At 37.0% G+C, this 27,594-nt stretch overlaps 1 protein-coding gene across 1 annotated transcript in view; it reads left to right on the top strand.

Moving 5' to 3' along the window:
• Positions 1 to 27,594, top strand: part of Kpc1 (Kip1 ubiquitination-promoting complex subunit 1) — a 534,039-nt gene that overhangs the window by 200,481 nt on the left and 305,964 nt on the right. Inside the window, exon 12 of the mRNA XM_090388154.1 lies at positions 9,683 to 9,849. Within this exon, the coding sequence (XP_090244280.1) occupies positions 9,683 to 9,849 (167 nt within the window). The remainder of the gene's footprint in view (positions 1 to 9,682; positions 9,850 to 27,594) is intronic.

The following is a 27,594-nucleotide window of genomic DNA, read 5'->3' as shown; positions in this document are numbered from 1 at the left end:
CTGACCAACTTGATTGGATACTATGATGCAGTCACAAAAGAACTGGATGCAGGGAATAACTTGGATCTTAGAAAGGCTTTTGATACTGTTGCACATGGAAGACTGCTACACAAATTGGAGCAGTGTGACATTGGAGGCAAATTGCTGTTATGGATAAAGGGGTGGTTGAGGGGGAGAAGACAGAGAGTGGTAATCAATGGACACTGCTCATCGTGGACTAATGTTATTAGTGGAGTCCCTCAGGGCTCAGTGTTGGGTCCATTATTGTTTTCTGTATTTATAAATGATATGGATGATGGTATATCAAGCTTAATGTCCAAGTTTGCAGACGATACAAAGGTTGGCAGGGTTGTCAAGGACACTACTGACACTATGCTGCTGCAACAGGATCTGGAAAGGTTGAGCAGATGGGCTGAGAGGTGGCAAATGAAGCTTAACATTGACAAATGTAAAGTACTACACATGGGAAACAGCAACCCCAGAGCAACGTATCAACTCTGTGGTACTACACTGACAGTGGTAGAGAATGAAAGGGACTTGGGGGTGATTGTGCAGGCAGATATGAAGTTCTCTGAGCAGTGCAGATGGGCTGCAAGAGTAGCTCATGGAGTATTGTCAATGATATACATGAATTTTTCCAGCACGGATAAGGAGGTGATTATTCCATTGTATAAGGCAATGGTCAGGCCACACCTAGAGTACTGTATACAGGTCTGGAGGCCTCATTTCAAGAAGGATGTAGAGCTGCTGGAACGAGTACAGAGAAGGGCAACAAGATTAGTAAATGGAACAAAGGGGTGCTCTTACGAAGAAAGGCTTAAGTTTTGCAAATTACAGTGTCTGGAGACTAGGCACCAGCGAGGTGATCTGATAGAGGTGTATAAAGCCTTGAATGGTTTAAGCATGCCCAATGCTGATGGGATTCTTCCTCTAGCTCAGAAAAATCACCTGAGAGGGCATAAATTCAAATTGAGGAAAGACAGATGTAGGATAGACGTGCGGAAATTTGCCTTTAGCCAGTGGGTGGTTGGTTGGTGGAACAGACTTCCATCCCTTGTGGTGGAGGTTGATAGCCTAAATAAGTTTAAGGCTCAGCTGGACAGGTATTTTGAACGAACAGAGGGGTGAAGTGGAAGTGGGTTTTTTTTTTTTTTTTTTGGCTGATGCTGCATAAGCTTGCTTTCTTGCATCAAATGCCTCTACTAATGCTAATGCTAAAATCGTGAATCTGGTTTTAAAATCATCCAGAACTTTCTCAATTTCAGGAACTTATTTCTCACTATTAAATTCAAAAACAGAATTTTTTGCAAATGATCTTGCATATTTGCAAAATGATCGTTTCCCCCCCCCCCCCTTTGAGATCCTTAGCCATTGCCAAAAATTGATAATTATATGCAGAAATACTACTAATTGTGTCACCCACATTTTTATTTTTTTTTTGTAATTCCAAATTTAAATCACTTAATTTAACGGTAAAATCTGCCAAAAAAGCCAGATCACACAACCACTCTGTATTTTGTAGCTGCTGATAATCACCTCCCCTGTGATCAACAATTTTTTTAATTTCATTCAGCAAATTTCAAAATCTCTGTAGAAACTTACTCTGACTCAGCCATCTCACATCTGTGTGTAATATCAGATCTGTTCATTTGTTCTGTGTGTAATATCAGATCTGTTCATTTGTTCTGTGTGTAATATCAGATCTGGTTCATGAAAAGTGTCCTTTGAAGAGATTGTCCTCTGATGGAATTCATGATTTTAAAAGCTATTTCCATAACACTTTTAGTATTTAAGCTTTTGCTGGTTAACACTTGTTTGTAGATGATACAGTGGCAACTCAAAAAATCGGAATTCATTATCCTTTTGGGTCAGTTTTGGCTGCACGTCGACAAGAGTAGTCATGTGGTTCAACGGATTTGTAATAAGCATATACAGTGGGGCGCATAATAATAACATTTAGATTTTGATTAATCTACTTTTTCTTTTTAATACATATTTAAAATTCCTTGTGATTGACCTAAATTAAAGCCACGATCGACCTTTGGCCACCCCCTGCCATAGAGCACTTGTGGGACACTATGGAAAGGCATATCAGGCATCTGGATACACCAATCACCTCTATACCTGCATTGCTGACCACATTACCTTGGTTGACCATATCTCCCAAACACTTCCGACATCTTGTTGAATTAATGCCACATCGGATAGCTGCTGTACTGAGGGCAAAAGTATTAGGTAGGTGGTCATAATTCAGTCTTCACACTGTGTGTGTGTGTGTGTGTGTGTGTGTGTGTGTGTCTACACAGTGGATCCCCCGCTTCATGATATTAATTCGTTCCAGAGACACCATCGTATCGTAAAAATATCGTAACGTGAACCCAATAACACAGTTTTTTGATAATTCATTCCAAGTCCTCGGAAGTTGAAATTTTTGCTATATAACTAAGCTATTTATCTCTGTAAAAGGTGATTTTTATAACAGGAATTGTATTAGTTTTATATCGAATACTGAATACCGTATTTTCCTGTGTATACCGCGCACCTTTTATCTAAAAATAACTCGCCCTAAAATTGTGGTGTCTTATACACCGGAATAAACAGTAGAGCATGATACAAATTTAAAAAAAAAGATAAAAAATGCTGATGGTGCCACACATTTTTACTTATCCCCTCCCCAAATGTTTAAAATGATAATTGATAATAATAAACACTAAAAAAACAAAAATATCAATTTTCATTTAACTTACCTTGGAAAAGCTGTGTTAATGGTGGTGTGGTGATGGAGCTGGAAGAGAATCTTTTACCATCAAGATATCAGGACAACCTTCAGGATATGGTGTTCTTTCCAATTGCTGCTCCTCTACTTATGGTATAAAAAATGTCCAAAATGGTTTGCTTTTGGTGCTTTCTCTGAAGGTTCTTAAAATAACCTCACACCTGATCTTCAAATTTGCAGGTCATCAATTCAGTGGTTTCAATATCTGGATTTTTTCTTATTGTCCCCTTCACAATATCCCATGCAGCAAACATGTCCTTAATTTCTTGAGTTGTTGCTACACAGTCATCCTCCTCATGTTCCTCATATCCACTGTCATACTCGTCCATCTGCACTAATTCCTGGAGCTCCTCTGTTGTCAACTCCCTTCTGTGGTCCGCAATTAACTCCTCCACATCTGCCGCATCAATCTCTAGAGCCAAGGTCTCACCAAGAGCAATAATTTCCTGCTCTAGAACACCTTCAGCTTCAAATCCTTCAAAATCATGGATGACTGAAGGCCATAAGTTCTTCCAGTCTGCATTGAGGCACCGAGCTGAAACTTCATTCCAAGAACTGACAATCGTTTGTACACAGTCTAAGATGTTAAACCTTTAGAATTCCTTTAAGGTGATGGCTCTGTCTCTTGAAGTCTCTTCAAAGCACTTCACAAGCATCTTCTTTGTGTACATTTTTTTAAAGTTGGCAATCACTTGCTGATCCATTGGCTGAAGCAGAAGGGTGGTATTGGGTGGGAGAAATTTGAGAGTAATAAAGTTAAATTGCTCCTCCAGAGATCGGGCAAGTTGGGGATCATGACCTGGGGCATCCAAAATTAACAGTGCCTTTAAAGGAAGTTTTTTTTTTCTAAGTAACCTTTGACTGAAGGGCAAAACACTTTGAATACCCATTCATTGAAGAGATGTCTTGTTACACTGCCAAAAGACACCCAACCTGCTTTTGATGACATTTTACTGTTTAAACACTCTGGAAGTTTGAGTGGTAAACCAACATTGGCTTAAGTTTAAAATCACCACAGGCATTGGACCCTAATAGCAGAGTAAGCCTATCCTTCATAGGCTTTTGACCAGGCAACGAGGCCTCTTCTTTTGTGATGTATGTTTGCCTAGGCATCCTTTTCCAAAAGAGGCCCATTTCGTCTGTATTAAAGACTTGTTGAGGAAGGTAACCCTCCTTCTCAACAAACTCTTGAAACTCCGCCTTAAAGTTTTCAGCTGCTTCCTGATTAGCACTGCAAGCCTCTCCATGCCTTATAACATTTTTAATATCGGACCTTTTTCTAAAATGGTCGAACCAACCTTTGCTGGCTTTAAAGTCCCCATATCGCGTATCACTAGCTGAAGGTGTTTTAGTCTTTAAGTCCTCAAAAATCTGCTTTGCGCATTCACAAATGTATTGTCCAGGAACTGTATCACCCTTCATTTGTTTTTCTTTTATCCACTGCAACAAAAGCCTTTCCATTTTTACAATCAGTTCTCTGCCTTTTTGGACTGTTGTTAGATTTATCACTTTAACTTTTTTAAGGTTTTTCTTTTTGTTTCACTATGGTAGAAATGGTTGACTGAAAAACACCAATGAACTAATTTTAGCACCATGTTTTTTCACTATTTCTTGTTTAATTTTAATTGAAATTTTCTTCTTACTGCACTCTTTAGGGGCCATATCATGCAGTGTTGTACGTTCAAGAATTCAATACAGTAAATTTATGAAAAGTAAGCACAAAAAAAAATCACTTGAACTAAAGGATACGAAAACAAAACGTGTACCAAACACGTTTACAAATGCTGCTATTGGCTGAGACAAAGAACCACGTGGTCCGGTCAGAGACAATCGTAAGCCATTGTAGAGCAAAATAAGTAGGCACCAGTGATCACGGTTAGTAGAATCAGCCGCTCAAATCATTAAAATGCACTACACTTTCACTGTTTGTTGCTATGTTTTGCTATAAGAATGAATTTTGTGAATTTTGTGAATGTGCTTTAGAAAAATATCATTTGTGATATTTTTCTAAAGCACGTTTCTGGAGGTCACGACCATAAAACAATTTGCACTTTCTAGTTTATTGGGCTTTTCTCTTAGCGCAAGCTATTATAAACGGGTAGTAAACTTGATCTTATTGCATTTGCAGTAATACCGATAACTGGAATTCTGTGGAATTCACATTTCACCATAATACCTTACAACATTATGGTGAAATGTGTTTCCCCTTCACTGAAATCATATAAAAAACAAAAAAAAAATTTTCAGAATCTTCTGTTCATTCCTATTTTTTAAGCTCCGTTTAATAGAATTAATTAATTAAAATAGAATTAAAATTCAATTCGCAAACATGATGACAATATCCCACACTTACGGCATATCGTATAGTGAAAGGTATTTTATTATGGTGAGTCCATCGTAAAGTGATTTGATCATATAGTGAACCCATCATAAAACGGGGGTCCACTGTATATATAGTGCCACTTTGAGATGGGAATATTATGACCACTTTGTATATGAATAGTTATAAGACTGATTAAAGATATGTGCAGAAAGATGAGGGTTAAAAATTATAAAGAATATGTTATATACATGTAATGCCAGTGCTAGATTTAATTGAATTACACAATATTAAATTGCATAATTATATAATTTTAAATAGCATATGCTAGCTACAATGCAGCCACAACCTCAGAAACTGTACTAAGTAGACTTTTTTTTATTGCTTAAAATATATTGGGTTTTGATATGTTTTTGTTTAAAATTAACAACAAAGTTATATATGTTTATCTGATGACATTTTTTCTTATTTGGGTGAGGAATAAAAGCAAAAGTAGGAGAGAATTTTTTTAATGTTGTACCGATACAATAATGATACAAACCATTGTTTGATAATCATTTCTCTAATTCTGTGGGTGTATAATAAATATTTTAGATATTATAAACGTCTATACATTATAAATTTTATTACATATGTAATATTATTTTATAGTGTAATACTTGCATACTTCTGGGAATAAAGTAGCATTATTGTACTTATGTATGTCTTAGTATTATGGGGATAGTATTGTGGTATAGTGCTGTTGTTTTTATTATAATTTTAGCTGAAATTATGCATCAGGTTAAAAGAGCAATGTGTGTAATGCACACACACACACACACACACACACACACACACACACACACACACACACACACACACACACACACACACAGAGAACAATGCTCTGTGTGTATGCATTAGGTCTTATTGTTTGTGCTGCTTGTGGCATGTTCAGAGCTGACTTTAATGATGCATAGAACCACAGCAGATGTGTGCTCAGATGTAACAAGTGTGACTAGATTAAGTGAAAAATCAGTATTTTGACGGGAAAATTTAAACACTTGAAGAAAAGAGTCGATGCCATCAAAGGAATTGTAGCGCATACCATCAACCGCTCATTTACTTAACTCAATGGTAAAATGTCTACTATCATGATTCAGGCAGCTTTAGCAGTTTTGCCAAAGGTGGAAGATACTGGTCCCATAGGAAACAGCGATTGTTGAGGACTCTATTGTCAGGGAAATATGCTATAAAGGAATTGGACCAGGATGTGTTTGTCAGGGACAAAGGTTAATGATGTCGAAGAACAGTTGTCTATTAAAGGCACAAAATGTAATATTGTTGTACATATTAATACTAATAATATTAAGCATAGGTGATTGAAGGATTTAATTTGTAGGTATGGAACAGTGTGGAGATAAAGCTGTAAGTTAGATGTGAGCCAAAGGTATCTAGAATTTTGTCCAAGTACAATAAAGAGTAATTTTCCTAGCAAGAACTTACAATGCAGGGTTGAAATGGTCCTCCTGCATTCTGTAGTAAGGTTAGCAGGATCAGCCACCAAATATCGCTAGGTTCCTTTGAGTACATAATGAGAGCCTTATCAGTTAATTCATTTCTAGAGAGAGTGTGCATGTCCCATACTAAGAGGAGGGACTGTTTTTATGGGATGGGATACACTTAAATAGGAGTGCAAGAATATTTGTTAATAATATTCTTGGATTTCAGGGAGGGTTTTGATGCCTATGGTACAAACTGGAGTAATGTGGCTTTAAGGGCAAGTTGCTGCTATGGATAAAGGGATGGTTAAGTGGAAGAAGACAGAGTAGTTATCAATAGGCACTCCTGTTCGTAGTAAAATGATATTAGTGGAGTTCCCCAGGGTTCAGTGCTGTGCCCATTGTTATTTTCGTTATTTACCAATGATATTGATGAAGGTATATCAGGCTTAATGTCTAAGTTTGCAGATGATACAAAGGTCAGCAGGGTAGTTAATGACAGTCATAAGGGTAAGCTGCTGCAACAAGATCAAGGAAAATTGGGTCAATGGGCTGAGAAATGACAGTTGAAGTTTAACATTGACAAATGCAAGGTACTGCATATGGGTAGCATTAACCATAGTGTAACTTATCAACCGTGTGGTACTACACTCAAGGTAGTGGAGAATAAAAGAGACCTGGGGGTAATTGTGTAGTCAGTCATGAAATTCTCTGAGCAGTGCAGACATGCTGCCAGGACAGCTCATGGGGTTTTGTTAATGATAAACAAAAAATTTGCTAGCATTGATAAGGAGATGATTATCCCTTTTTATAAGGCCATGATTAGGCCGCATCTTGAGTACTGTATACAGGTCTGTAGGCTGCACTTTAGGTAGTATGTCAATCTACTGGAATGTGTGCAGAGAATAACAGTCAGATTGGAACAAAGTTCACCCTTTTGTTCCCTTCAAGGGAACAAAAGGGTGCCTTTACCTAGAAAGTCTTCGGTTCTAGACATTCTAGAACCGAAAAATTGCAGCATCTTATGACCAGGCACCTAAGGCGAGATCTGATTAAAGTGTTTAAAGTATTGGCTGGATTGAGTAAGCTGAGCGTTAATGGTATTCTTCCACTTGCTGAGACTACACACATGAAGGGGCAAGTTGAGGAAGGATGATTGTAGGATAGAAGTGCCGAAGTTTGCCTTCAGCCAGCGGGTGGCTGATTATTGGAACAGACCTCCATCTGCTGTTGTGGATGGATTGAATATATTCAAGGGAGAACTAGATAATTCTTGAGGGTACGGATGGTTGAACTTTTTTTTTTTTTGCTGATGCTATATAAGCTTGCTTTCTTGTATCAGTTGTCATTACTACTACTACTAGTGTGCATATGCATTGAGAACCACTACTTTTAATGTATTTCGTACATAATTTCATTTGGTATTCTGTGTACATGTATGCATGTGTATCTATATGTATGTGCGCATTAACCTGACAGAAGCAATTAAATATTATCTGCCTGAATTAACATTAGAACGCACCAACACTAATAATTCGAAATCTGCTACCTTCCTGGACTTGGATATAAGGATAGATAACAATACCGTACACACCAAGCTGTATGATAAACGCAAAGATTTTCATTTTAATGCTATTGACCTCACTAACTGGAACTCAAATATCTCAAAAAGGATACATCGCAATATCATAATCGCACAAAGTATCAGAAGATTATGCATATGTAACCAGACTGATTATATTATAGATACACTCATTGAATTCAGATCCAAGTTATTAAAAAATTGCTTCCCACACCACATAATTACACGATATCTTTATAAAGCCATATCGATAGCAAACAACAAGGGGAATTATAATCTTAACGCACATAGTATTATAGATAAAGTCCTAAACAGGCGCTAATATAACATAGCCTTTGTAAATTTTTGTAGGTGTTTCTTTGGCTTAGATAAATTTCGTTGGATATGTAATTATGTAAATAGTAGGCACTGCTCGTGGAGTAAGTTGCATATAGCTTACACGCATTAAAAACGTCGTACCTATATTTGCTCTATGGGTAGGAACTTATTCTGTTAACTTCTACTGTGACTTCGAGAGATACTTATTTGACGGCCTTTCTATGTGTAATATTATGCAGTATATAAAAACTGCAGAGGGCGCTACATGTAATTATACTTAATTTAGCACTTAACTTAACTATTACATTTCCTAGGGGGGGGGCTACGATCGGTAGTTATATATGCTACACCTGCTAATACACGTGGTTTTTTAGTACTTTGGCTATACGGTGGTAAGCATTCTTATTTTAATCTTAACGCATTCTATACATCTGTGCATTGCCTGCCATAACCAGGATACCTTACTATAAGGTTGCATCCTATGTTAATTATTTTACTTTTTCTTTTCTGTTTAACTTTCACTTTCTTATCCCTATTTATTCATACCTCATGAACTATTAGAGTATTCGAGGGGGATTGAGGTACTATATCTATTCTTATACCTTTTTCTGTTCGCATTGGTTAGCGCTAGCTCCCACTGTTACTTTTGCTTAGACTACCGTGACTGCATTTACTATCAACTACGCACATATGCCTAATAATAATTATAGCTCTTTCTCTAATTTTAATTTAAATTTTGGCTATCCGTCAGGCTAACAGTCATCTTGCCAGCTTACTGCTAAATTTGGGATTAATCAACATAATTTTATTCTCGTCACTACTTTTTGGCTCTATCTTACTATTTTACATATATTTGGACATAGTTATGCTGGACGATGACTACAGAAACGGATAGCTCGTTAATTATGGTTGATACATTGAAAGGGTTAGCCCTCGAAAAAGTCCCTTTCAATGTTTCTTATTGCCATAATTAACATTTTAATGGTATTTTTATATATTTTTATAATTTATTGCTTATGTCATGGCATATATTGATATTTTTTTCCAGGTCACGTTGGGTACCCGCTATGGTTTTTGGTTTACCTGATAAGCTAGTATATCATATTTTACCTTTAAAAACTCTTACCACTATTAACTTAACTCATATTCATATATATATATATATATATATATATATATTTTTTTTTTTTTTTTTTTTGTTTCAGCCATATGAACTTCATCAGTGTTTAGAACACTTGATAGTGGCCCTTTTGACAGGTTACAGATTTTCTCCAACAACTGCCGATTTTGTGCACCAAAAACGGTACCTCATTCTTACGTTGTCTATTTTACAGCATGATTCATCACGTCACTATTTGCTGCAGAATGTTTTATATCCTTTATCTTTTTATACTTACCACAGTAATTAACCTTTAAAATAACATTGTTTTATGATTTTGCTATTTATAACTAGAAGAACTCTTGTACATTCTTTAACAAACTATATTTTATATTTTTAATTATATCAATTGTTTATCTGTGTCATATATTATAGGTTTTTATTATTAATATATGTTTTAAACACATACTCACACAAAAGCTTAATCCTTCATTTGTGGCATTTTCCAAAATGCATACTGGGTTTCTTGTACTTTCTTTTATTTTTCTATTATTGCAGATAGTATTTCTTGCTTCATGTGACTCTCAGTAATGTGGCTCACTGGCTGGTTTTCTTAAAGAATGCCCACTCAACATTTAAATTGTCTTTATCCAGAAGGTTGAGAGAAAAATGATGAAAACAGCAAAATTATAGACAATGCAAATGAAAATAGCGAGTTTATAGAAAAGTTACAAAAGCCAAAAATGATCAAACTGGTAAAGCAACTCTGATTTTGTTCTACAAAATGGGTGCTGAATTCCCACATTTTGGATCTTTTGATCCAAGAAGTAGCATTCCAGTTTGAAAAAGAATTTCAAGAAATAAAATCATCATGCATCAACTAGATGGTTGGACAGTGTTAAGAGAAATTTAATATACCAAAAAATTGTTCTATGGTGAATTGAATGAAATGTCACAAGGTGTAATTAACTCCTTTAAAGAAAAATTTAATTGTCCTTTATTGATATATATGTATATATTGGAATTATGTCTAATGACAATTAGATTTAAATATTAAAGTTTTAAATAGCGTAAATGAGGGTATTAACTCCTACGTTAATGCTATTGTACAGTGACAATTAGACATTATACGTGCATGGATTATATATGTACTTAACTTATTTATACATTATTACTTTTAAAATTTTGGTACTACTTGGGAGCATTAGCATTAGTAGAGGCATATGATGCAAGAAAGCAAGCTTATGCAGCATCAGCCAAAAAAAAAAAAAAAAACCCCCCCCCCATTTCATCCCTCCATTCGTTCCAAATGCCTGTCCAGCTCAGCCTTAAATTTATTTAAGCTATTAGCTTCCACAACAAAAGATGGAAGCCTGTTCCACCAATCTACTACCCTCGGGCTAAAGGCAAATTTTCGCACATCTATTCTACAACTGTCTCAATTTGATATCTCAATTTGAAACTGTGCCCCCCTCAGGTTCTTAGGCTGAGCAAGATGAAGAATCCCATCAGCATTCAGCTTGCTGAACCCATTCAAGGCCTTATACATCTCAGTCAGATCACCTCGCAGGTGCCTACTCTCCAAGCACTGCAATTTGCAGAACTTAAGCCTTTCTTGGTAGAGCACCCCTTTGTTCCCCACACCAATCTTGTTGCCCTTCTTTGTACTTGTTCTAGCAACTCTACATCCTTCCTAAAATGAGGCCTCCAGACCTGTACACAGTAGGTGTGGCCTGACTATTATATACATATATGGCCTTGTATAACAGGATTATCGTCTCCCTCTCCATGCTAGCAAAATTCCTATATATCATTGGCAAGACTCCATAACCAGCACTGGCAAAAACATACCAACTGAGTGTAGTACCACTCAGTTGGTATGTTTCTCTTCCGTTATTGCTACCCATAAGCAGTACTTTGCATTTGTCAATGTTAAACTCCAGTTGCCACTTCTCAGCCCATTTTCCCAACTTATCTAGATCTTGTTGGAGTAGCATACTTTCATTACTGTTGTTAACAACCCTGCCAACCTTTGTATCATCTGCAAACTTGGACATTAAACCTTCATCAATATCATTGATAAATATACAAAACAACAATGGGCCCAACACCGAACTCTGGGGAACTCCACTAATAACATTTGTCCACGAAAAGCAATGTCCATTGATTACTACTCTCTTTTGTCTCCCACTCACTTTATATAACTAGCTTATTGGTTGGGGTCACTACAAACCTGATACTCCCAAGTAGTACCATAATTTAAAAAGTAATAATGTATAAATAAGTTGAGTACATATACAGTAAACCCTCATTACACCAGACTAATAGGGGCTGAGAGGTGTCCGTTTTAAAGAAAGTCTGGATTATATGAAATACGCTTTGTAATGTCTAGTGTGTAACAAAGTTGCACACCTGGTTCAATTGATAACCCTCCTTTTGAATAAAATCATTCTCTTGTTTCCTGAAAGGCTCAACAGCTTCAAAATCAGCACTAAGAATTTCCTCGCACATTTTCTTGTTTGAAATGTTATGCCGTCTTCTAAATCTGAAAAGCCAACCTTAGCTTGCTTTAACTTTTTCAATTTAAAGAGACTGCCTAACTGTTTAGCCAGTCTCTCTGGCGCTTCTTGAATTTCTATTCCTCTGCACAGCCAAACTAGACGAATGAAGTTGGGAAAATCATTTGTACACAGCATCATATAGTGCTTTATCCGTAGGCATCCGCATTCGTTTAACTTTACTTTTTTCTTTCTCCACGTTAAACTTGAGAACAAAATTATGAATTTCACTTTTTTTCTTTTTAATGTCCGACACAGTTTGTTTTGCGATGCCGTACTCAAGACAGATGCTGGACACTGAAGCTCCTTTTTTAAGTTTTTCTGTCGCCGATAGTTTATCGTGAAGAGAAAGCATTTTATGCTTACGCTTCTGTCCTATGCTAGGCTTACTTAAAGACATTGTTTAACTGTGCAGCACAAAAGATAGAAGCGAGCGCGTAACTGCAGACCAAACGGCGAACTGTCTGAACCGCAGCCAGGAACCAGGTTGTTTGTACAGCGTGATTTATCACGGCCCAATGACCTCGGACACAATACAATATGACCTTTGAGCCTGATCGCCATTTGATTTTTACACTTTTAAATCTCTTTAGAGCTGTCCAGATTAAGCGGCATCCGAATTACTGGGGTCCGGATTACTGAGGGTTTACTGTATATATATATATATATATATATATTTTTTTTTTTTGTTTCAGCGATATGAACTTCATCAGTGTCTAGAACACTTGATAGTGGCCCTTCTGACAGATTACAGATATTTTCCAACAACTGCCGATTTTGTGCACCAAAAACAGTACCTCATTCTTACATTGTCTATTAGCATGCCATTACAAAATTACAGTGACAGTAAGCTGCTGCAACAGGATCTAGAAAAGTTGAGCAGGTGGGCTGAGAAGTGGCAACTGAAGTTTAACATTGACAAATGTAAAGTATTGCATATGGGAAGCGATAACCCCAGAGTAACGTATCAACTGTGGGTACTACACTGACAGTGGTAGAGAGTGAAAAGGACTTTGGGGTAATTGTGCAGGCAGATATGAATTTTTCTGAGCAGTGCAGATGGTCTGCAAGAGTAGCTCATGGGGTCTTGTCAATGATATACAGGAATTATTTTAGCAGGGATAAGGAGGTGATTATCCCCTTGTATAAGGCAGTGGTGAGGCCAAACCCTGAGTACTGTTCACAGGTCTGGAGGCCTCATTTTAAGAAGGGTGTAGAGCTGTTGGAACGAGTACAGAGGAGGGCAACAAGATTTGTGAATGGAATAAAGGATTGCTCTTATGAAGAAAGACTTAACTTTTGCAAATTACAGTGTCTGGAGACTAGGCATCTGCAAGGTGATCTGATTGAGGTGTATAAAGTCTTGAATGGTTTGAGCATGCTCAATGCTGATGGGATTCCTCCTCTTGCTCAGAATAATCGCCTGAGAGGGCATAAATTCAAATTGAGAAAAGACAGTTGTAAAATAGATGTGTGGAAGTTTGCCTTCGCCAGCGGGTGGTTGATTGCTGGAACAGACTTTCTGTCATTGTAGAAGTTGATTTCTTAAATAGATTCAAGGCAGAACTAGACAAACATTTAGAGTGAGTGGATGGGTGAAATGAGAAGGGCGTGTATGTTTTGTTTTTTGCTGATGCTATATAAGCTTGCTTTCTTGCATCATTTGCCTTTGCGAATGCTAAAAGATTTGAATCAAGAAAAAGACCTTTGTAATCTGACAGCATGGGCTCCTGTTTCTAGCGATGCCCAATACAACATAAAAAATAAAAGGTGACATAAAAGTGGGAAATTTCTTGAGAGAGAGCTGAAGAACAAAACCAAAATGGATAAGAAAGGTGCAGAACATGTGGTTCCTATGTTGCTAGCCCTATGATGTCATCTGGTTTGTAAATAATGATCAGATCTAGAATATTTTTGCTATTAATACTTTCCTTAGCACTCTGCAAATAATAATCTCCTAGTTAATCATGAGTTAATAATAATCGAATTAAAAAAAAAAATTCCCCATCGAAGTTTCCCTCCCATTGCTCCAATCAATAAGTGTCAAATTGAAATCATCCATAATGAGACATTCACCCTTGCCTACCTACACCATCTGCATGTAGATTTTTTGATTTGGTAGTTGTTGGCGCATCGGCTTCTGTGGCCATATTGCACCTCCCAAGGTTTTTGCAGTACTTTGATCCAAGCCCGAGGCGGGAATCGAACCCGCGACCTTTGGGTTGCCGGGCAGGTACTTTACCCACTCGGCTAGCCCGGTCGGCCCCATGTAGAGGCTCTCATCATAATCTTCAGAATATTGTGGTCTACAGAGAACTCTCATATTTTTTCTTCCAACTAATGCACATTGCACATATATGCTATAGCATGTATAACATCTGAATCTGTAAAAGCTTTTCTTTTGGTAAGACGCAAGATCCCCCCACCCTGCCGTACTTTCCCTATCATTCGTACACACACACACACACACCCAGGGTGATTCAGGAGGAATAATAAATATTTTTGGAGGTTACAGTATCAATTATTTTGGGTAAAAAAGTTCATATAAACACGTGTCAAATTCTCAATGGATACGGAGATACAGCCGCGCCTCCGTAGCCAGGTGGGCAGGAGCGACAGTACGTAGCACACACATCTTGATTAGACCGGAGTTCGAGCCTGTGACCACCAAATACGGAGGATGCGGAAAGGTCAGGGAATGACCACTGCATATCCCCGGAGCAATATGGCCTTAGTTGCTAATGCTCCAAATAACAACAATAACAATGGAGATACAGCTGTTTGAAACTGGCTTGCACAGCTCCCTGAATCAGATGTTACCAAGAAGCAGTTATAACCTGACGCTCTTTGATGTTAGAAGCGTTGTTAAGAATGCTGCACATCTTCACATATGCAGAATATGCTGATATGGTGTTTATCTACGTTTTTTGTGGTGGAAGTGCTACTGCTGCTTGTAGAGAATACCGTCGACAGTTTTCTAACTGCAGAATACTGGATTCAAGAACGTTTACACCAAACTGCATGAGACTAGTACAGTTCTCAGCGCTATATTTCTTCTGAACGTGCAAATGAACAAAATTTGAATGAAATGGAACATATTCTTCAGTTGGTAGAACGTAGTCCTACTATTAGCACACAAAGAATTTCTACGCATATCGGTGTTCCACAGACAAGAGTATGGCAAACATTACGTGAGCATGGCTCGTATCCATTTCACGTACAGCAGGCACAACACTATGAACCAGGAGACGACGCCCGATGATTAGAATTTTGTTGGTGGGTAAATGCTAATCGCTGATTAATTTCATTAATACTGTTCAGCGATGAAGCCACTTTCACCCATGATGGTATCAACAACACTCGTAACTCTAGTAGGTGGTCAGACAAAAATCCACATGCCAATGTAGAAACAAATTTTCAACATCTGATGGACTGAAGATGCAGAACATTATAAATAAGAATGAAAAAGAAGTTCATATCAGGTGACTAAATGTGAAACTAAAACACTTTCCATTTTTGTTCAATTCAGAATTGTTTTTGGAAAGCATGCTGCATCAATAGGAAAGACATATTTTAATGCACGAAGCCAAAATGCATTTAACAGTAAGTTCCCTATATTTAATGTTTATCCATTTTGAAGTCATATTATAATTGTATTCAGTATAGAATTAATTTAACTTGTTTGTGTCCTCAGCAGTATGGTTAATATATACAGCATGTTACATTTCTGTATGTAACATTTTGATTTAAGTTAATTTTTTTTTCTGTTATTAATAGAAGTGAAAAGTAAATAATTAATTATCTTGTTATGAATTAATTAATTGCCTGATTAGCTAATGATATATAATTGTGTATACGTTATTTTATCGCACATACCTCACAGTGAGGTGTTATTCCCTCCAATTTTTGTAACTTTGTAACCAACAGATACTGAAATTGAAGAATAGCGATGGTGTACTTATAAACAGCAGAGAAGGCATAATTCAAATAGCAGAAGACTACTATTTGAATTATACAAGGAGCAAGGGAATGATGCCGGCAGTGGGGAAGATGGATTGCAAATTAGCAACATATACGACATAACCGATATTCTTCCTGATGAGGTAGAACATGCATTGAAGAAAATGAAGAATGCCCCAGGGGAAGATGAAGTTACTGTAGAGTTGTTAAAATTGGGGAGAAGAGACATAACACAAAAACTGGCAAGACTCTTCACAAAGTGCATTAGAAAAGGTGTGACGCCTAAGCAGTGGAATAATGCAATCATAGTTTTGCTGCATAAGAAAGGAGATAAATCAGAAATTGGAAATTATAGACCAATTAGTTTGTTATCCCACATCTACAGGTTGTTCAACAAGGGTCATTACTAACAGATTAGAAAGAATACTTGATGAGAATCAACCAAAAGAGCAAGCTGGCTTTAGGACAGGATTCTCAACTATTGATGACCTTCACGTAATATCACAGCTAATGGAAAAAGCAAATGAATATAAAACACCATTATGCCTGGTATTTGTGGATTATGAAAAGGCATTTGACTTCATACAGCATAAGCAATGTTTTGGGCACTGGAAAGACAAGGCATAGATACCCCACATATTATGATTTTGAAGAAAATATATGAGAATGCTACCTCCTTTATTAGACTAGACAAAGACAGTAGGAAATTTAAAATCGAAAAAAGGAGTTCGACAAGGAGACACAATATCTCCGAAGCTGTTTACTGCTGCCTTTGAGGAAGCTTTCAGAAGATTAGACTGGTCGCAGGAAAGGAGTCCATGTGAACGGAGAGTACCTAAACCATTTGCGATTTGCAGATGACATTGTGGTCATAAGCCATGATCCCAAAGAATTAGAGGAAAATCTTAATCAGTTATGCAGAGTTAGTAAGGATTTTGGACTAAAGATGAATATGGCTAAAACAAAAGTAATGATGAACAAGTATGCCACAGAAAGGGATATAATGATTGAAGGAGCAGTAATTGAAAAGGTGGAGTCATATACTTATCTGGGACAAGTTATTAGCTGTAATAATGATAAATGGCTGGAAGTCAAGAGAAGAATAATTTTTGGATGGATAGCATTCAGGAAATATAGTCACATACTGAAGAGCAATATCCCAGTTTGTCTGAAATGTAAAATAATGAACCAATGTATACTCCCCACCATGACTTATGGAAGTGAAACTTGGGCACTCACCAAAAGAATCGAAGAGAAGCTGAGAACTACACAGCGAAGAATGGAACAAATTATATTGGGAATCAGACTGTTAGATAAGAGAAAACACATGGATTAGGCAGCAAACTCAAGTAAAGGACATTCTTATCAAAACTAAAGGACTAAAATGGTCTTGGACCAGGACACATAGCTCGAAGACATGATGACAGATGGACTAAGAAAATAACAGAATGGTACCCAGGAGGAGCTATAAGAAAACCTGGAAGACAAAGGTACAGATGGATAGATGAAATTCATGAGTTTGTGGGTAGTAAATGGATGGCCAGTGCTCAAAACAGAAGGAACTGGAAAGTTGCTGGAGAGGCCTTCATCCTGCAGTGGATTGAAAATGGCTGTTGAACCAACAGTTTGTAAATGCAACATGTATTTTAGTGTTGTATTTCAAATGTTACAAGAATGAAAAATGTGTTCATGTCAGGTGACTAAATGTGAAAGTAAAACACTTTTCATTTGTGTCCAGTTCAGAACTGTTTGTGGAAAGCATGCTGTGTCAATAGGAAAAACAGATTTTAATGTAATTAAAATTATTGCAATTAAACATTGTAGTATACTGGCAGTGCTTCTGTGATGCAGCTTACTTATTTCTTCCTGATTTTTAAATGACAATTGAAATTTAACACATACTTAATGTTTTTGCTATAATTAACGTAATAAGTAAATTGTAATAATTCATGATTTACGTTTTTATTAAACATAACAAAAACACGAATTTCTCAAGCTTAAGCAACTTTTATGCAGGAATCAGCACAGCATTGTAATATCCAGTACTTCCGCGATATACAGGGTGTCCGGGCTGGAGGTATCCAAAAATATAAACATATATCTTAGCATCTATAAGGTGTATTAAAATAATTATTTTGTTATTATACAGAGTAACTCACCAAGTTTTTATGAAGGTTTGTAAAGTTCAATGTGAGGACCTTTTGTAGCTCGACAGATGCCAAAATGGTACTCGAGCTCTTGCCAAGTATTTTCCAGCATCTGAGGTGTTATTAGAGCAACTGCTTTAACAGTACGCTATTTCAAATCATTCAAATCTCAAACTTTTCTCTGGTGCACACAGTCTTTAATAAAGCCTCATGAAAAAAAGTCCAATCGGGTTATATCCGGAGATCTAGGTGCCCAGGCAGTTGGGCCTCCTCTTCCGATCCAATGTCCAGGAAAAGTCTTACAAAAATGTGGTAACATCTCGATAGAAGTATGGTGGTGGTAGAGCACCATCTTGCTGAAACCTGAAACATGTCAAGGTGTGTCCCGTCACTGTGGACTCTATGAAAAAAAATGGGCCGATGACGTCATTTTTGTGCACTCCTAACCAGACATTGACTTTTGGTGTGTCACTTTCATTTTCGATCACTTGGTGAGGATTCTCCATACCCCAAATGCAGCAATGGTGTCTTTCAACTTTCCCACAAATGTGAAAAGTTGATTCGTCACTGAATAACAACAGATTGAGATAATTGAGATTGTCATCGATACGGCTGATCAATTCAGCAGTGAAATCGGCTCTTAATCGGTGATCATCTGGCTTAAGGTGTTGAAGAAGTTGAAGTTTGTACACATGCAAACAGAGATGTTTGCGAACAATGTCGAGAACTGTTGATTGAGGAATCTGCAGTTCATTGCTAGCCAGTCTAATTGACTTATGTGTACTCCTAGAGAATGACTCACACATCCGATCCAAAATGATATGTTACTGTGATGCAGTAACCAGGGAACTGGATGCAAAGAATAATTTTGACATCATATACTTGTATTTCAGGAAGACTTTTGATACTGTTGCACAAAAAAAGACTGCTGTACAAGCTGGAACAATGTGCCATTAAGGGCAAGTTACTGTTATGGATAAAGGGATGGTTAAGTAGAAGAAGACAGGATAGTTATCAATGAGCACTGCTCTTCATGGACTAATGTTATTAGTGGAGTTTCCCGGCATTGAGTGCTGGGCCCATTGTTGTTTTCAATATTTATCAATAATATCGATGAATATATATCAGGCTCAATGTCTAAGTTTGCTGGTGATACTAAGGTTTTCAAGGTGGTTAATGACAGTCATCACAGTGAGCTACTGCATCAAGATCTAGGAAAATTGGTTCGATGGTCTGAGAAATGGCAGTTAAAGTTTAACATTGACAAATGCAAGGTTCTACATATGGGTAGCAGTAACCTCAAAGTAACTTATCAACTGTGTTCTATTATGTTACCAACATAATAGAATTCTATTATGATAGAATATAATAGACATAATAGAATTCTATTCTATTATGTCTATTATGTTATTATTCTATTATGTATTAATGGTCCACTTGATATCGATGGGTCAACTGTTGATGATCCTGCTCAGGTAGCTAACAAACTAAATGAATTCTATTATGATAGAATATAATAGACATAATAGAATTCTATTCTATTATGTCTATTATGTTATTATTCTATTATGTATTAATTCTATTACCAACATAATAGAATTCTATTATGATGATGTTACCAACAGCAAATTCCAAATGGGAAGCATTCAAAGAACTTATCTTGGAAGCTACTAGGCTTTACATACCAACTAAGAAATATTGTTAGGTCTAGGCCTAAGTGGATGTCAGATGAACTAATGAGACATATGGCAGAGAAGAAAAATGCATGGGATACATACAAATTAACACGTGACACAGAAGCCTATGATAGATACAAGTTGATGTGTAACCAAGTTACAAAGGAGGTTAGGCAGGCGAAGGCAGATTACGAGACATCTTTGGCAAGGGATGCAAAGAAAAACAGCAAAGAGTTCTTTACTTATGTAAACTCTAGAAGGAAGGGGATGTATTAGATTGGTCCACTTGATATCGATGGGTCAACTGTTGATGATCCTGCTCAGGTAGCTAACAAACTAAATGAATATTTTGCATCGACATTCACACATGAGGAGTTATTCAGCGAGGGGAATACCAGAGGTGTATTCAACTCTGGCAGTAATCTAGAGAATCTTGTAATAACTGACAGTAACGTGGAGGAGAAATTGTTGAAGATAAATACAAGAAAGGCACCTAGGGTGGATGGGATCTATCCAGTTATATTAAAGGAGGCAGCAAAGGAAGTAAGCAAACCCTTAGCCATAATTATGAGAGCTTCCTTGGACTCAGGGGAAGTACCCATGGACTGGAGATGTGCAAATGTGACCCCAATTCACAAAGGAGGATCAAAGGGCGACACAAGTAATTATAGACCTGTTAGTTTAACTTTTGTTCCCGGAAAATTAATGGAGGCACTGATTAAAGAAGCACTGCAGGATCATCTAGACAAGACTGCAGCAATAATTCAGACACAGCATGGGTTTGTTAAGGGAAAGTCTTGTCTGACAAATTTGATTGGATACTATGATGCAGTCACAAAAGAACTGGATGCAGGGAATAACTTTGATATTATATACTTGGATCTTAGAAAGGCTTTTGATACTGTTGCACATGGAAGACTGCTGCACAAACTGGAGCAGTGTGACATTGGAGGCAAATTGCTGCTATGGATAAAGGGGTGGTTGAGAAGACAGAGAGTGGTAATCAATGGACACTGCTCATCATGGACTAATGTTATTAGTGGAGTCTCTCAGGGTTCAGTATTGGGTCCATTATTGTTTTCTGTATTATAAATGATATTGATGATGGTATATCAAGCTTAATGTCCAAGTTTGCAGATGATACGAAGGTTGGCAGGGTTGTCAAGGACACTGCTGACACTATGCTACTGCAACACGATCTGGAAAGGTTGAGCAGATGGGCTGAGAGGTGGCAAATGAAGTTTAACATTGACAAATGTAAAGTACTACATAGGGGAAACAGCAACCCCAGAGCAATATCAACTCTGTGGTACTACACTGACAGTGGTAGAGAATGAAAGGGACCTGGGGTTGGGTTGTTCAAGCAGATATGAAGTTCTCTGTGCAGTGCAGACGGGCTGCAAGAGTAGCTCATGGTGTATTGTTAATGATATATAGGAATTTTTCTAGCAGGGATACGGAGGTGATTATTCCCTTGTATAAGGCAATGGTCAGGCCACACCTAGAGTACTGTATACAGGTCTGGAGGCCTCATTTCAAGAAGGATGTAGAGATGCTGGAAAGAGTACAGAGAAGGGCAACAAGATTAGTGAATGGAACAAAGGGGTGCTCTTACGAAGAAAGGCTTAAGTTTTGCAAATTACAGTGTCTGGAGACTAGGCACCAGCAAGGTGATCTGATAGAGGTGTATAAAGCCTTGAATGGTTTGAGCATGCTCAATGCTGATGGGATTCTTCCTCTTGCTCAGAATAATCACCTGAGAGGGCATAAATTCAAATTGAGGAAGGACAGATGTAAGATAGACGTGAGCAAATTTGCCTTTAGCCAGCGGGTGGTTGGTTGGTGGAACAGACTTCCATCCCTTGTCGTGGAAGTTGATAGCCTAAATAAAGTTAAGGCTCAGCTGGACAGGTATTTCGAACGAACAGAGGGGTGAAGTGGAAGTGGTTATTTTTTTATTTATTTTTTATTTATTTATTTTTTTTTTTTTTTGGCTGATGCTGCATAAACTTGCTTTCTTGCATCAAATGCCTCTACTAATGCTAATGCTATTACACTCGGGGGTACTGTAGAATGAAAAAAATCTGAGACAATTGTACAGTCAGACATTAGGATTAGTAGAGGCATATGATGCAAGAAAGCAAGCTCATACAGCATCAGCCAAAAAAAAAAAAAAAAAATCTTCCCATCTCACCCATTCATTCGCTACAAATGTTTGTCTAGTTTTGGCTTGAGTTTATTTAAGCTGTCAACTTCTACGACAGATGGAAGAGTGTTCCTACAATCAACCACCCAGTGGCTAAAGGCTTATACTCTTCAATCAGATTACCTCGCAGGTCTGCAGTCTCCAGACACTATAATTTGCAAAACTTAAGCCTTCTTCATAAGAGCAACCCTTTGTTCCATTCAATAATCTTGTTGCCCTTCTTTGTTCTCATTCCAGCAGCTCTTCATCCTTCCTAAAATGTAGCCTCCAGACCTGTATACAGTACTCAAAGTGTGGCCTGACCATTGCCTTTTACAAGGGGTTAATCACATCCTTTTCCCTGCTAGAAAAATTCCTGTATGTCATAGAAAAAAAGCATGAGATACCCCTGCAGACCATCTGCGCTGCCCAGTAAACTTCATATCTGCCTGCACAATTATCTCCAGGTCTTTTTCATTCTCTACCACCCTCAGTGTTTTACCACACAGTTGATACATTACTCTGCGGTTACTACTACACATATGCAGTGGCACCTCCGTAGCCAGGTGGGAAGGAGCAGCAGTGCGTACCACACGCTTCTTGATTAGACCGGGGTTCGAGCCCGTCACCACCAAATACGGAGGATGCAGAAAGGTCAGGGAATGACCACCGCATATTCCGAGCAATATGGCCTTAGTTGCTAATGCTCCTAAATAGCAAACAACAACAAACAACCATATGCAGTACTTTACATTTGTCATTGTTAAACTTCAGTTACCACTTCTCAGTCCATCTGCTCAAGTTTTCTAGATCCTGTTGCAGTAGCGTACTGTCATTAGTGTCGTTAAAAACCCTGCCAACCTTTGTGTCCTCTGCAAACTTAGACATTAAGCCTAATATTCCATCATCAACATCATTAATAAATACAGAAACATTAGTATTAGTCCACGAAGAGCAGTGACCATTGATTTCCACTCTGTCTTCTCCCACTCAGCCATCCCTTTATCCATAGCAGCAATTTGTGTCCAATGCCACACTGCTCTAATTGTGCAGCATTCCTCCATGTGCAACAGAATTAAGATCCAAGTATGTGATATAAAAATTATTCTTTGCATCCAGTTCCTTTGTGACCACATCATAGTATCCACTGAAATCGGTCAGACAAGACTTCCCCTTAACAAAACCATGCTGTGTCTGAGCCAGAGCCGGCCCGAGGGGAGTGCGAATGGTGCGAGCGCACAAGGCCCCGCGTTTCTGAAGGCCCCGCGCCGCTGACTGATTTTGCAAAATAAAAATGGTTTCATTTTTTTTTGTTTTAATAATGTCGCAAAATCTAGCGACATCGCCATAAAATGGCCATATTTTTAATATACATAAGAAATAAAATGTCAATAATCATGTTATTAACATTATCTGAAAGCCCGCCAAGAATTCTCCAAAGAACCCGGAAAAATATATTTTCTTTCAGATATGTTTAAAATATCTCTCCTTACAAGTCGCTCAGACGTACGATTATATGTTGCCAGCGTTTGCATAGTTATCGTACTCTAAAGGCTATATATACCACCGACTAGGTTTTCTCGGCCCTTTTTCGCTTTCTGTCTTCGAGAGATCAAGTGAATTCGAAATTATTCAAAATGTCGACTTAAACTTTCTTCTGAGAAAATTTTAAGTTTATAATACTGGTTTGACTAAAAAATAGTTAAGTATTTTACTCATTTTTAGGGAACAAATCACAATTACAAAACGAGGAGGCACGCTTGATACACATAAACAAAGCCGCGTGTGTGTAGCAACTGAATAAACAACACCGTAAAGGGTGAGATACACTATTAACACCTCACATTTTACTAAAGCACATTTCTAGGGGTTACTACCATAAAACAATAAAAACAATTTCCAGTTGCGTTTCTGCTAGTGGAATCTGTTATAAACTGGTAGTAAACTCGATCTAATTGCATTTGCGATTTTAGTGAAGGGGAAATGTGTTTCCCCTTCACTGATATAAAAAACATAAATACATTTTCAGAATCTTCTCTTCATTCCTATCGTGTTGCTTTCGGTTGGGGTGATTCTGCGTTTGACTGCCATTTCTTGTAAACACAAAGGCGAATTGTGCATAAGCGAATTCGGTTCGTGTTATATAAGATATCGTTCCCTTATTTATAAATCGTGTATGATCGAATTTGTGTAGTGTAAACACATGCTATACGAGGACTGACTGTATCGTGCTATACGAGGACTGACTGTATTCGTATCTATTTCGCAAAATGACTAGTAGAGACAGAGATGCAGGAAGAAAGTATATGTGTGGTTCTGATAAATTGAAGAAAAAAAGAAAGAGAGAAGAAATTACGGAAAAACAGAGGAACTCCCTTGCAAAATTTTTTAAAACTGAAAATGTGCAACAAACTGAAGAAAAGCATAATTCACAGTTACTGGAAGTTCAAACTCGCGGAAATGAAATTACGCCGTGCGACATCCACAAAAACGATCCCGATCATCATAAAGCCAGCTCTCGTCCTAATGAAGAGGAAAGCGATGTTAAGAAAACTGTAGGATGGGAAGATAATCATGAAGCAGAGGGAAATGTACAGACGGAGGATTTTTTGTCAGCGTCGAACAAAGAACAAGATGAATTATTCCGAGGACCGCAGCTTCAAGAGAATCAACAAAGCGATGATGACGAAAATGTCGATATCAATGATCCTGGTACGTGGCCTGAAATTATAACTGATAAATTTAGAATGGCTATCATACAAAATGGCGTGACACAAGTAAAAAACTACGATTTTCCGAAAGATAAAAAAAACAGAAGTTTTTCTGAAAATTATTACTTAAGAAAATTAACGAATGGGGAACGTCAAGAACGAAGGTGGTTACTTTACTCAAAGTACAAAGATGCCACATTGTGTTATGCGCTTCAAATATCACTTCTCTGTGTTTAACGGGACTTAACGATTGGGTACATTTAAGTTCGCGATTACAAAGTCACGAAAGATCAGAATATCATTTACAAGCTATGTACAAATTGTTACAACGTGAAAAGAATTTGAAGCTTGGAAACACTATTGACAAAGAACATGAAAAAATAATTAAAAACGAAACACAGCGTTTAAAATGTGTTTGTGAACGAATAGTGGCTGCAATTTTATATTTATCAGAGCATAATTTGGCGTTCAGGGGCAGTACCGATGCTTTATATAAACCACACAACGGTAATTTCTTAGGTCTCATAGAATTACTTGCAAGATTTGACCCAATCATGAAACAACATTTGGATCGGTGCGTAGAATCAACATCGCGTTCCTATTTATCTCATAGAATACAAGATGAACTGATTTCTGCTTTGGCTAAAAAAGTTAGAAAGGAAATAATAAATACAGTTAAGACAGCTAAGTATTTCACAATTTTATTAGACTGCACTCCAGACGTAAGCCATCAAGAACAATTATCTGTTATTTTAAGATGTTAATGTAGATAACTCTGAAAGTGATGTGAGTATACAAGAACGATTTATTTGTTTTGAAACAGTAAAAGACTCGGCAGGAAAAGGGTTATCAGCCAAAATTGAAAGCATATTAGAAAGGGAAGAATTGGATTTAGGGAACTGTCGAGGACAGGGGTACGATAACGGAGCTAATATGAGAGGTTTATATAAAGGCGTGCAAGCACTTATCCTGCAAAAGAATTCCAAAGCACAGTATATGCCCTGCGGAAGTCATAATTTGAATTTAATTCTTGGAGACATTTCAAAATAAATCATCTTCTTTTGCAAATTCATTTTTTGGGACTTTACAAAGCATATATAATATTTTTGCAAGTTCTGTGATACGCTGGGATATATTAAAAGAGCATGTCAAACATCTTACTCCAAAACCACTGTCAGAAACGAGGTGGGAATGTTGCCTCGAAAGTGTGAAATCTGTGAGATACCAAGTACCACAATTTTCTCTAGCTTTGAAAAACCTTTATGAACATACCAGCGACATGAAAACGAAATCTGAAATCCAATCAATTGAAAATAAACTTACTTCATTTGAATTTTTATTAAGTTTGGTCATTTGGTATGACATACTGAATGAAGTAAATATTGTGAGCAAGATATTTCAAAATTCAAATATAGATATCGGTACTGCAAATGCACATTTAAAAGGCCTTTTAAATTTTTTTGAACAGTATCGTGAATCGGGATTCGAATCTTCTTTAATAACTGCAAAGGAAATAGCTGAAGGATTACAGGTGACATCTGAATTTAAGAATCAAAGAACTGGACGAAAAACAAAGCAATTTTGTTATGAAGGAATCGATCAGCCTATTTCATCAGGCGAAGAATATTTCAGAATTCAATATTTTCTAGTCATAATCGATGGTGCGATTATTTCTTTTAAAAAAAGATTCGAAATTTATCACGAACATGAGACATCATATGGTTTTTTATATAATTCAGATAATATTCAAAAACTGACTGAAAACGATCTTCTTAAATGTTGCAAAGACTTAAATGCCACCTTGCAAGACGATATTGATTGCATTGATTTATTTAATGAAATTAACATTTGTCGTCGAGTTTTGCCTTCCAGGATCACAATGTTACAAATATTACAATATTTACTGAAAAATAATTTATTTGAATTGTATCCAAATTTTGTTACTGTTCTGAAAATTATATTAACCTTACCAATTACCGTCGCATCTGCAGAAAGATCTTTCTCAAGATTGAAAATAATAAAAAATTACTTGAGATCTAGCATTAGTCAAGAACGATTTACCTCCTTAGCCATTTTATCTATCGAATCCGAAATAGCCAAAAAACTAAATTATGATGATATTATCAACGAATTTGCTGTAAAACATGTAAGAAAATGAAACAAAAATCACATATTTGCATAAGTTGCATACCAAATTGTATTTTATACGTATATGAAGTAATTATTTTTCTTATTTGATTTATTAAAGATTTTTTTGTAATTGAAATGTTAATTTTATTAAAATAATTTAATTATTTATCATTTTCATGTAATCCTTACTAAACCAATTTGTGCAATGTAATAAATATCAAAATTCAATAAACTATTTTGTTGTACGAAATTTGTATCAAGGCCCCGCAAGTCAACTTTGCACCGGGCCCCGCTTTTGTTCGGGCCGGCACTGGTCTGAGCTATAACTGAAGTCTTGTCTGGATGATCCCGAAGTGCTTCTTTAACCAGTGCCTCCATTAATTTCACCAGAACAGAAGTTAAACTAACAGATCTGTAATTACTTGTCACCCTTTGATCCTTCTTTATGAATTGGATTCACATTTGCACATCTCCAGTCCATGGGTACTTTCCCCGAGTCAAAGGAAGCTCTCATGATTATGGCTAAGGGTTTTTTACTTCCTTTGCTGCCTCATTTAATATAACTGGATAAATCCCATCTACCCCAGGTGCTTCTCTTTTATTTATTGTCAACAATTTCTCCTCCACTTTGTTCTGAGTTATTACAAAATC

The sequence above is a fragment of the Mastigoproctus giganteus genome, chromosome 13 (genome assembly GCF_048544385.1).
Source record: "Mastigoproctus giganteus isolate SK-2022 chromosome 13, ASM4854438v1, whole genome shotgun sequence".
Taxonomy (NCBI): domain Eukaryota; kingdom Metazoa; phylum Arthropoda; class Arachnida; order Uropygi; family Thelyphonidae; genus Mastigoproctus; species Mastigoproctus giganteus.
The sequence above is the reverse complement of the archived record's forward strand: the minus strand, read 5'-3'. Positions and strand labels throughout refer to the sequence as shown.